Here is a 12,500-nt window from a genome sequence, read left to right on the forward strand (position 1 = left end):
TCCCAAGCCTGGTACTGCCTGTAACGATGATAATGCTGAGGCGTGGCTGACAGAGATTGGTGTCAGTGGAGACCCCTCACCACCGGCACCAACACAGAATCACGGACTCAAGGACACCGCAAGTTGCTCGCACCCTTTATATGGAAAGACCATCACCATCACCAACACCACCACCACCACCACAGCCTGGACTTGCTCCCTGCCAATCACCAGTGACCCGCATTCGACACGGGAGGTTGCGTTGCTTGAAATAACACGTACCCAAGCTTGAAATAACACTAAAACTTGAAATGACACTAAAACTTGAAATAACACGTACCCAAACTTGAAATAACACTACAAATTTGAAATAACACTACAAACTTGAAATGGCACTAAAACTTGAAATAACACTACAAATTTGAAATAACACTACAAACTTGAAATAACACTACAAACTTGAAATAACACTAAAACTTGAAATGGCACTAAAACTTGAAATAACACTACAAACTTGAAATAACACATACCCAAACTATTGTCACTAAATCTACAAACTCTGTCATAAGCTGTAGGCAAAAAAAACAGCATTTCCAGCAGCATTGGTTCCTGGAATGAGGGTTTTTTTGTGAGTTGGTTTTCCTAGAATCTTGTGTTTTCGTAATTTTTCCTGGAACTCGTTGACCATTCATCGCTAAATGGTGTTAATTTTTATCAGCTGTTGTAAAAGTCTGAGAGGTAAAGACAGACGGACAGACAGATGAACAGACAGACTCAACTATCTCACTAATATAGAAATACAGATTTAGGCTTCAAATTTGGCCTTATTGATGTTGAAAAACGAGGCAGACACACAAAGACACACAGACAGATAGAAACACAAAAGTGACACACCTTACCATAAAGAAAAGCTGGTTTAGTCCTGAAATTATATTTTCTTATATGAAAACGTGAGGCGCAAGACCCGATTTTTTTTTTAGTAATCATATGCCAAACATCTTTATTCATTAATGTTGCATGAAATAAAGACTAAATAAAAAAATGAATAAACGTTAGACAAACACAGACAGTTATACAGACAGGCATCTTTTAATAATCATATCCTAAAGGTCTGTATTCGGCAATGTTGCATAAAAGGGAGTGAGAGAAAATGGAAATGACTGCGCTGTTCGAGGAGGAGAGATCACTGAAAACTTGTGACTTTTGGGGTAAGAAGGTAAAGTTTTGGATCTTTACCCTTAGCCAGCCCGTCCCTGTCCAGCTCAGCCTCTAGAATTATAGCATTTTATTTATGTAAGAAGGGATAACTGGCCAAGGGGAAAAGTAAAACGAAAGAAAGGCCTACTTAGTTCCCAGTTCCCTTATAAGTATACGAGAGAGTTAGGCAAAAGAAAAGGATAAATGTCTTGAAACCCCCCTCTTGAATGGTGACCTTTGATGCAACCGGAGTTTTAGTAATCGAGTTATTTTTTTACAAGTCTTTTTATCGTTAATTCCGTGTTAGATAATGTTGAAGTGACATCTTATTCAATTTCTACCGCGAGATGGAGACATACAGACAAACAGACGGACAGGCAAAGGTAAACACGCTAAAAAATAAGAAGAGGAACAGACAGGCAGATAGAGAGACAGAGAAATAAAAAGAGGAAGAAACATAGAGACAGACAAATACAGACAGAGATGGACACATACAGACACACAGACAGGCAGACAGAGAAGTAGAAATGCTGACAAATAAATAGATAGACAGAATAGATGGACAGACACACAGACAAGTAAATAGACGAAGAAACAGATATAGAGATAGACAGATAGAAACAAACAGACGGAAGCACGTAAAAAAAGACAGAGAAATAAGTAAACAAAAGAACAGGCGTGCAGACAGACACATACAGTTTACAAAGGAACAGACAGACAGGATATAGGCAGGATGTAAATAGCTGAACAAACGGACCTAGAGCGCCCTTAGGAATACAGATATTGTACCCACGCAAAACGGAAAGAACACATACACACACATACACACAGACCAGTAGTAACACCACCACAATACCAAACACCACCACTCACCACCCCCACCAGCACCCTCACCACCACGACCACCACAATCACCACCACAAGCTCCTCCCATCCAGCAGCCGGTTATAGCCTTGACCTGCGGTATATAAGACAAGAGCCTTTTACTTTCCTCTTCATTTCAAGACGAGGTTGCGTGGCGTGCGTCCCAGAAGGTAAGAACGGCTAGCGGGGCGGCCAGATAAAAGTGAGGGCGTGAGTGCGCGCTGGTGTGCGGTGTGGTGCGTGATGTCTGAGTGTCGGTGAGTGAAAGGGAGAGGAAGCGCTGGAGGAGAGCCAGAGTGAGTGAAAGTGTATGTGTGTGTGTGTGTGTGTGTGTGTGTGTGTGTGTGTGTGGTACTGTGGTGGTGGTGGATAGAAGAGAGAGAGAGAGAGAGAGAGAGAGAGAGAGAGAGAGAGAGAGAGAGAGAGAGAGAGAGAGAGAGAGAGAGAGAGAGCGGAAGAACAAACGAAAGAAAGAAAGAAAGAAAGAACAAACGAAAGATAGAACAAACAAAAGATGGAAAGAAAGAAGAAAAAGAGAGAGAGAGAGAGAGAGAGAGAGAGAGAGAGAGAGAGGGGAGAGAGGGAGAAAGAGAGAGACAGTCGTTTATGTGACTCTGTTGGCACCTGGCGGGAATAAAGCGGATCAGGATGGACAGGTAGAGAGAGAGAGAGAGAGAGAGAGAGAGAGAGAGAGAGAGAGAGAGAGAGAGAGAGAGAGAGAGAGAGTCGCAATGTGTTATAGTGAATGGTGATAGTGATGGAGGTTATAGTGCGTTTGTTATGCTGGTTATGAAGTTATAGACAGTTATAAGTAGTAGCGCTATAGAAGGTTATAATAGCAGTAGCTGAAGTTATAGTGTTTTTTTTTTAGTGTTATATAGTGTAAAAGTTGTAATATTAGTAATAGTTCTACGAAAGGATATTATTGTGCTTGTATCGGTATAATTGAAGGTTACAGCGGTAGTGGTTATAGTAGTAGTGACAGTAGTAGTTGCTGGAATGATGGTGGTTGTGGTACGAAAGGTTATAGTGGTATGGGTTAGGTTAGGTTAGGTTAGGTTACATACAGTGGTAGTGATGGGGAAGATTACAGTATTTGTGGTCGTGTTAAAGATCATTTCAATGGTTGTGTTTCTGAAGGAAGTTGTAGTGCTAATGTTGTAGGAAATGAGCATTGTGGTTGTAGGAGAGATGTTGTAGACTTCAGTGTTGCAGGAAGTTCAGTGGTAGTGGTAGCGATGGTGTTATAGTTTTGCAGGATGTTCAGTAGTTGTGGTAGCGATAGAGGGAACAGTTGTGTAGTAAGTTCAGTGGTAGTGGTAGCGATGGTGGTTTTAGTTGTATAGGAAGTCCAGTGGCAGTGGTAGCGATGGAGATGATAGTTTTAGTGCTACAGGAAGTTAATACAGTGATAGTTAGATTAAGAGTAGTATAGTAGTAGTAGTAGTAGTAGTAGTAGTAGTAGTAGTAGTAGTAGTTTTAGATTTACAAGTGATGGTAGTTTGTTACTTTCTTATTCAGCAAACCATGACTAATTCTACATTTCTAACGAACATTTTACATCACCAACAGAAAAAGAGAACACAGACAAGAAGATAGTAGTAATTTCCATCGCCTTTAAGTTTAGTCCTTATAAGAAAACAATGAGTCTTCAAATATTCCAAAAAATACGGACTCTGAATCTCATGTGGCATTCAATTAACAACAAAAGGCACTTGTATATGTTAACCTCAATGCTAAGGCTCCTTGGTGCCCATGTGCGTGGTGTGCAGTGCGTGGGGCGTGTATTGTGCCTGATGATTATGATGCGTGCCGTCCTGTAACTGTTTTTGATGTCAGGAAAGAATACGTCAAGATGTGAAAATGCTCTCGTGCACAGACACGTAACATGCATCAAGCCCAGACAACACGCTTCTCAAAATGCAACGTCCGCCGCCGTAAGAACAAAAAAGCTATGATAACTGCGTTCTGCCACCAGCCAGCAAAGGTCAGCTGCCACACAAGATTGACCTGAGAGAGGGAGAGAAAAAAGAACAAAAATCTCCATCTGCTCGTAAGCATGAAGGATACAAGTTACATGACTTTCTACGCAACGCCTTGTTTGTTTTCAGGTCACGGCTTTGTTGTGTAGATCTTCAGAAACTTGGGTAACATTACTATTTATGAGGTAGGTAGGTTAGTGGAGGATCAGCCCCCTCTTCCCTCACCACCACCACCACCACCACCACCACCATCAACCAGGTCCGCTACGTAAGACAGGCGAAACGGCACTGGCACACTTGCCCAGCGATAGCCACTCTCGGCCACCAGGGAGTGAGTGTGCTGACGTGAGTGTTGGGGAAAACAAAGGAGCTACTAGAGAAGGGAACAAATAAAACAATAAGATTCACGGCAGAATTGTGAGTGGCAGCCAGTCAGCCACGCCACACCCAGCTTGACCCTGGCACCGGTGCAGGCGGCATAACAAGCAGCAACGGGAAAGGTGGTGGTACTGAACCCCCCTACCATCACCAACCTCACTATACCACCACTAAGCCGCCGGACCCCAGGTCCCCAGGCCCCGCTACCTCTCCACCCCACCTCGCTCTATACACCACAGATCCGCTAAAATGTGTGAGCCGCCCCCGCTTCGCCTGTCTACTTTCACCGACGTGTCTCACTTGTAGTATATTATCTCAGGTGTCTGGTGGGGGGATGGAAGGTCGCGAACCGCCGAGGTGTCTGAAATGAACCACAGAATGGTGCAAGAGGAGGCGCGGGTTCACCTTCCCGCCAGGTGACAGGTGCGGACCGCGGCCATGCACCTGGAGTCATAACACAACAACCAAACAGTTTACAAAGACAAGTCTATTTATTTTTCATTGTTTGGGTGCATGTATTAAACACTGAGGTGAACAGTGTGCGCAACAGTGCACGCCGTGTGTGTGTGTGTGTGTGTGTGTGTGTGTGTGTGTGTGGTCATCGTCGCTCTCAAGTCTGTCCTTCAGTGAGGTTCTCGTCAAACGCTTTTCACTTTCATATTCTCGCAACACTGCGCATCATAGCCTTTAGAACGCCGGTGCTACAGCCTGTCACTCCAACTTGTGCTGTGGGGTCGAGAAGCAACGTGATAACCGTCTTCCCCCAATCCCCAACCCCACCCCTGCTGGATGAGTTAGCAGCCACCTAGCCAATGTGTGAGGAACGCCTGTATAATTTGTGGAGACTCACGTGTTCTATGCGTTCTCGTGACTACAACCATTCCGCTTCTTTATGGTGTGAGGGAACTGTGTCCCTAGATGCTAAGCCAACACTCAGATTATTATGTCCTCAGTAATTGCTAATTCAGATGTTTTAGATACCTCAGCACACACACTGTTCTACAGAGTTAGCTTGTATTGGCAGCCTTAACCGGCCAAAAACATTCCAATTACTGCATCTCACCTCCGCACAACAGTAGGTATTATTAGGTATAGGTATAACAATATATTAGTAGGTATAGGTGTCTAACACCGTGCACACAGGAGCGTCATGATCAATTGCTTCATGACAGCGTCAATTTGATGGTGTGATGTGGTTATTTTTCCTTTCCTCCAGACACAGAGTAATGAAGGTGATCGTGGCGGTGGCGGTGGTGGTGTGCGCGGCGGCGTGCGCTGCCCAGGTGTTGGATCTGCCCAAACTCACCGACGAGGAGCGCAAGCTGATCCTGTCCAACATGGACATCGCGGTGGACTGCCTCATCAAACCCACCAAGCAGTGTCCTAACTACACCGATAACGTGCGACGTGAGTGACGCTCCTTGCTTACCGGTCTCACTGACCCACACCTGTATATATAGCACTACCTTGCTCTCCCTATCGGTTCCTCCTCCTCTCCCTTCCATGACCTCTTCTGCCCCTCACAGGAGTCCTGCCTGACTTGCTCAGGAACAACTTCAAGTGTAACTGCGAGACCCAGCGCGACGTGGACCTTTTCCGCGCTGAGCTGGCCAAGAGGAAGAACAGCCGGGCCATGCGCCGCCTCACCATGTGGGTTAACACTGAGCTGCTGGTGTGAGTCTCTCCCTCCACGCCCTGCCTGACGGGCCCAGCTCGTCCCTGCCCTCCCAACACTGCTGCAAGTCTTCCTTCCACACAGCCCTTCATTCAGTCTTCATACCATCCTGATCATCACCACTAGTCATCCAGACCACCTGACCGCACCTGCCTCGCCTCCCTCAGCAGGCCAGTGCCCCGAGCAGCCTCCCCGCCACTCCTCACACCACCACACTCTGTGCCGCGTGCTGATGCATGTGCAATACTTACTATTTCTATGCACTGTTTTATTTATAAATTTTGAGACACACAACATGGCAGTTTTATTTACTGCATCCTAGCTTGACTCTGTGCCTGACACGTCCCAAGCCCGCTTCGCCTTCGCCTCGCCTCGCCAGCCACACACTCACGGCACCACTTATACTACAGGCCGGGAAATAAGAGGCTTCACCTGTACAGACTTGTCACTGGATAGACTTTTATTGGTTTCCAGGACGCTTAGAGAGAGAGAGAGAGAGAGAGAGAGAGAGAGAGAGAGAGAGAGAATATATATATCGAAAAAAATACGAGAAGAAACAAAAATGGATACAAACAGGTTAAGACGAACTAATATGGAAAGCGACCTCATTTCAACCTTAGGTAATCTTAAACGAACAGGAGAACATGTAAGATCTGGTAAAGCTGCGTAACAAAAAAAAAAAAAAAATAAAAAAAAAATAAATGAAATAAAAAGAAACATAGCTATGGATTATGAAACTCGTGAAGGGTCTCGTGCTGGGAATCTTGTGTCCTACTGTCTCGTGGATCCACATTCCCTTATGGACAAAATTTCTTCCTTGTAGCTTTGGAATTTGAAAGACATTAGTTCAGTCCATTAACTTCTCTTGTTCTTGTTCTTCATCTCTTCTTTTCCTCCACCTTCTTCCTTCTTTCTAGTCCTTATTCTTCTTGTTCTTGTTCTTGTTCTTCATCTCTTCTTCTCCATCTTCTTCCTCCTTTCTTCTTGTTCTTGTTCATTTCTTCTTTTTCTCCACCTTCTTCCTTCTTTCTTGTCCTTGTTCTTCTTGTTCTTGTTCTTGTCTTCTTCTCCTTCTTGTTCTTTTTCATCTCTTCTTTTTTTCCACCTTCTTCCTTGTCCTTATTCTTCTTGTTCTTGTTCTTGTTTTTCATCTCTTCTTTATCTCCACCTTCTTCCTCCTTTCTTGTCCTTGTTGTTCTTGTTCTTGTTCTTCTTCATCTCTTCTTCTTCACCACCTTCCTTCTTTCTAGTCCTTGTTCATCTTGTTCTTGTTTCCACCTTCCTTCTCTTGTCCTTGTTCTTCTTGTTCTTGTTCTTGTTCTTGTTCTTCTTCACCTCTTCTTCTCCACCTTCTTCCTTCTTTCTTGTCCTTGCTCTTCTTGTTCTTCTTCTTCTTCATCCCTTCTTGTTCTTGTTCTTCGTCCTTCTTTCTTATTCTTGAACTTTTTGTTCTTGTCTTCTCCTCCTTTTTTATTCTTTCTTGTCCTTGTTCTTGTTGTTCTTCTTGTTCTTCCTTCTTCCTTCTCTTTGTTCTTGTTCTTCTTGTCATTGTTCTTCTCCTTTAATTACAATCTTCTCACTGCCAATCATTTTCTCTCAATCTCCTAAAATCATTCCAGACAAGCTTTTTTTTTTTAGTTTTGGAGATTAGAAAGAGATTTGTCCAGTCAATTAACTTTGTTGTTGTTCTTTAGAGTATAATCTCATAACTAGACACATTTTTCTTATTTTCTCCCATTTTCAAATACATTTCTTGTAGATTTGGAGTTTAAAAGATATTGGTTCTTTTTTTATTTAAACTTTTCACTGCTCGGATATTTTTTATTTAAACTTTTCACGAGAGAGAGAGAGAGAGAGAGAGAGAGAGAGAGAGAGAGAGAGAGAGAGAGAGAGAGAGAGAGAGTATAGAAGCTTATCTCTATCTCTCTATCTTTTCTCTGCTCTAGAACCATTTAAGAGACTGTAGTACAAAATAGAAGTAATAAATATGCAAATGGTGATGAAAGAAAAACATTATCCAGCAGTGAAAAGGTTAAAGGGGATTAAGTTTGATCATTTAGTCCATTAATCTCTTCTTATTTTCTTTCCTCCCATTTTACTCTCCTCTCAGACCCAAAACTCAACAATGCCTCAAGTTGTGACTACTGCGCTAATGACGACGTAAGGGTAAAGGGTTGCAGGTGAAAACTGAGCTAAATGCCTCTCTACTTCAGTTGTGTCTGCTATACGGTAACACAATGGACAGCTCGTATACTTTCACGATATAGAACACGTTGACAATGGGCGTGATGGGAAGGGTTAGGTTAGTTTAAATAGAAGGGAAGGAGAGGATTTCCATTTGTATCTCCTCTTATCCTCTCCTTCCTTTCTCTTTCTCACAATATTCCTCTCTCGCTCCTTCAGTGCTTATGTAGAGGGAAAAGAAGGGAAGGACTATTATATTTTCTCTATTCTCTCCTTCCTTTCTCTCCCTTATTTATATCTCCTATTCTCTCCTATCTTTCTCTTCCTCACTGTTTTCCCTTCTCGCTCCTTCACTCTCATATAAACTTCACTCTCACAATGTCAGGTTAGTAATAATAGTGATATGAAGGATACTTAGGTACACAGGTAAAGGAAAGGAATGCCACTTACACTTCCTCCTCCTCTCTCCTTCTTCTTCTTTCCTTATACTCCATATTCATCTTCCCTACTCGCTCACTTTTCTCTTCCCTCTTCTTTCTCATCCACCTTCACTTTTGTTCCTTAAAATTACATCTTTCGTATATTTCTGGTCTCAATGTTACGTATTTGCATGATTGAGTACAAAGGGTTTTAAATATTCACATACTTTCGAAAACTTGCGAACATTTTTATATTTCAACACTTCTGCCTTAAACAAACATACCTGATTGTATTTAATTCTTGCATTCAAAAACATCATCGTCACCACTGTCACTGCAAAAACAATACAGTGAATAAACGAAATAAGATTAATACATACACGTTGTCACCATACACACGTAGACAGACAGCCACACACACACACACACACACAACACTCAAATATACATGTCTAGCAAATCTCCCAAAGTTTCCCATCAAAATTTAACGTTTTCTTTGAAGTGCCTCGTATGTCTTATCCAAGCCACAACTCGCTCATTTTCGCTCCTCGTCCTCGTCCTCGTCCCTCGCCTCCTCCTCGTCGTCGCTGTCGTCATTCTCTCCCAGCGCCTTCACGAACTCTGAGACGCATTAGGGAACGTTCAACAGAGATCCTATAACTGATGTCCTTAACTAGTATCCTTAACTAAGAGTCCTATTCCAAAAGGGGATTAAACTAGGGATCCTTAACTAGAGATCCTGAACTGCGCAGATACTTATTATAGGGTTCTACATCCTTAACTAATAGTGTTGTCTATCAAGAGTCACTAAATCCTTCACATTACTAATCGTTCCTCGAGTTTATGTCCTTCCAGCTCCCTCTCATTCCTACAAAAACTCCTTAAGCTTAATCTTCCTCTATTTTCGCCTACTCGTTCCTCCTTGCATAACTTCAGTACAATCTCCCTTCTACAACACTCTACTGCTACCTCCTCCACTCCTCACAAAACTCGTTAATTCGATTCATTTACTGCTACAATAATCCCACTCCAGCCTCCTGCTCTTGTGTAACTTAAACTCTCATCTTCCATAACACATTACTCCTACCTCCAGTTTCGCCACCCCTTAGAAATATCCTTCAACTCGACCTTTTCCTCCCACAACACTCTACATTTCTATATCCATTCGCGTTTTACAAGAGAAATATGCAAAAGTAGATATGAAAACCGTAGATCTCCATGGAAGTTAAATAAATCAATAACTGCATTCGTAATATTATCGATACTTTAACATCCATATCCACAGTTTTATCTACAAGTGGATTCAAGTGGATTTTATGAGTAACACGTCCAGTTCTGCCTCCTCAGTGGTGATGTAAAGTTTAACATCCAATACATCACTACTTCCCCTTCACTTCACGGTTACCTGGTCACTCAGTGAGGTAATGTACTTAATGGTTCTACTCTCCTGACACCTTATGGCTTTGTGATGGCTCTTAAACTTCTCTCAGTCTGTTTCTTTCTCAGTATATATCTCTGAACTAATGATTCACCACTCACAATCTGATTACTGAGTCTGTTCCATTCAAATCGTACTCTGTTTAACCCTTTCAATACTGGGACACTTTTTTATCTTGAGATTTGTAAATGATTAGACCATTTTATAATCATTAGGAAGAATCTATGGAGATCAGATGATTAATGGCCACAGTATTCACTATTCTAATCCCCCACACGAGTTTCTGAAGCTGTATAAAATCACCAGATATTAAGCAAAATAAATATGGAAACACGTCATGGTACTCAAGGGGTTAAGAGCCATTTTCTTCTAATTTTTTTTTTGGAAGGTATTTTTTTTTCAAGCTTGAATCCACTATCTAATTACTGACCCTGAGAATTATGCGTTTCTAATGAAGCTTTTCTATGTATTTCTATTTTATGCAATGTTTTTCCTTATTCCTTTTTCTGCCTCTCATGAATTTGGTTACGTTTTAAAACACTCTCCTTCCTGTTCCAATTTCCTTCCTTCTCTATACACTCTCCTGCCAGCACAGCCTCTCATACTAATATTTGGTTACGTTCTGAAGACATTCTCTCGTCTTTCCTACACCAAGTTCCCTGACCAATCCTCCTATCTTTGTTCATTCTCTATTTAAACCCTATCTCTCTCTTTCTCTCTCTCCACCAACCACCCCACTCTCTCTAGTGTTAATATTTGGTTATGGTCTTAAGCCACGCCTTCCCATTCTCTCCTACTCTAAATTCCCCAGCCACTCCTTCAGTTTAACTCCCTCCTCTTCTGCTCTCCTCGTCTTCACTCTCACCTTCAAAGTCGATCCGGCCGTCCCCGTCGATGTCTACTTCACGGATCATGTCCTCTACTGCAATAAAGAAAGGAAGATGGTGAGGTTATTCTCTCTCTCTCTCTCTCTCTCTCTCTCTCTCTCTCTCTCTCTCTCTCTCTCTCTTATATAACGTTTGATGGAAATGATTGCCAGATATGTTATCATTGGCAATATTTACTCTAATTTAAATGTTGTTATCGTCATCGTCATCGTCTCTCTCTCTCTCTCTCTCTCTCTCTCTCTCTCTCTCTCTCTCTCTCTCGATAGACCAAATGAAACGTTTAATGAAATATGCACTATAGAATAATTTACCTGTGTGTGTGTGTGTGTGTGTGTGTGTGTGTGTGTGTGTGTGTGTGTGTGTGTGTGTGTGTGTGTGTGTGTGTGTGTATACTCACTCTCCTCCTCAGACAGGTCCTCCCCCAGACACTGCAGCACCGCCCGGAGATCACTGGCGCAGATGTAGCCACGTTCGTGCTTATCAAAGATCTGGAAGGAGAGAGATTAATTAATTGATGTAGATAGATAGATAGAAAGATAGAAAAATAGATAGATGGATAGAAAAAAACCCAGATGAATGGATAAATGGATAGATAGACAGATAGATAAATACATACATAGATAGATGTATAGATAGATAGATAGATAGAAAAATTGATAGATGGATAGAAAAAAGCAGATGGATGGATAAATGAATGGACAGATAGATAGAAAAATACATACATACATACATAAAGTACATACTAAATTAATAACATGAATTAATAAGTGAATGAATGAACGAAAACACGAATTAACAAATGGATTTCTAAATATAAAAGGACTTTCGACTTACTTTAAAATATTCAGTACTAGTTATCTATGTTATGTTATCTCTCTCTCTCTCTCTCTCTCTCTATGGGCCTGTTGGGAGAAGAAAAGTTACTGGAGTTTATACATTAGGAAGGGAGAAGGAGGGGAGAAGGGGAAGAGAAGAGGGGAGAAGGAGAGGAGGGGAGGTGGAAGACGAACAAAATAGTGTAAAGAAAATAGTGTTGAGTTACTAGTAAACTATTCCAAGAGGAGGCAGTTAATAATGGAAGGAGGGAGTAGAAAGAGGAGGGGAGAAATGGAGGAAGAAAGGGAGGAGGGAGAGGGGTGCGAAGAGAAGGGATGGTGAGGCTGGAGGAATAGAAAAGGTAGAAAGGAAGAAGTACAGAGACACAGAGACACAGATAGGGAGTGGGTAGAAGAGAAGAGATGGATTAATGTAGAAGATGGCGAGAAGATGATAAGAGAGAGAATGAAACTGGAAATGAAGGAAATAGAAAAAATGAAAGAAGTAGAAATAGAAAACCAGGAAGAGAAAGAAGAGGGACATGTATAAATGGGAAGGGAGTAGAGAGAAGAGGAAAAGCGTGGTGTTAAAAATGGGAAATTGGAAAGAAGAGGAGAAGGGAGAGGAAGGAGGAGGAGGAGGAGGAGGAGGTGGAAGAGAGGGAAGTAGGGAGAAGCTTTT

The 12,500-nt window shown here is 42.1% G+C and overlaps 2 protein-coding genes across 2 annotated transcripts in view; one reads left to right on the top strand and one right to left on the bottom strand.

Moving 5' to 3' along the window:
- The first annotated feature begins 2,151 nt into the window (after window positions 1–2,151).
- On the top strand, window positions 2,152–6,369 carry LOC123507066. Its single transcript, XM_045259609.1, has 3 exons — window positions 2,152–2,210; window positions 5,623–5,807; window positions 5,927–6,369. Exons 2-3 carry the CDS (start codon window positions 5,627–5,629, stop codon window positions 6,076–6,078), a joined length of 333 nt encoding a protein of 110 aa, XP_045115544.1. The 5' UTR covers window positions 2,152–2,210; window positions 5,623–5,626; the 3' UTR covers window positions 6,079–6,369.
- A 2,541-nt stretch (window positions 6,370–8,910) lies between these two features.
- The window catches only part of LOC123507067 (neo-calmodulin-like), a 44,754-nt gene continuing 41,164 nt past the window's right edge, over window positions 8,911–12,500 (bottom strand). Inside the window, exons 5-7 of the mRNA XM_045259610.1 lie at window positions 11,401–11,491; window positions 10,982–11,038; window positions 8,911–9,299 (exon numbers count right to left, since the gene is read on the bottom strand). Coding sequence (XP_045115545.1) covers window positions 9,214–9,299; window positions 10,982–11,038; window positions 11,401–11,491 — 234 coding nt within the window. The 3' untranslated portion in view covers window positions 8,911–9,213. The remainder of the gene's footprint in view (window positions 9,300–10,981; window positions 11,039–11,400; window positions 11,492–12,500) is intronic.

This window comes from Portunus trituberculatus, chromosome 21 (assembly GCF_017591435.1).
Source record: "Portunus trituberculatus isolate SZX2019 chromosome 21, ASM1759143v1, whole genome shotgun sequence".
Taxonomy (NCBI): domain Eukaryota; kingdom Metazoa; phylum Arthropoda; class Malacostraca; order Decapoda; family Portunidae; genus Portunus; species Portunus trituberculatus.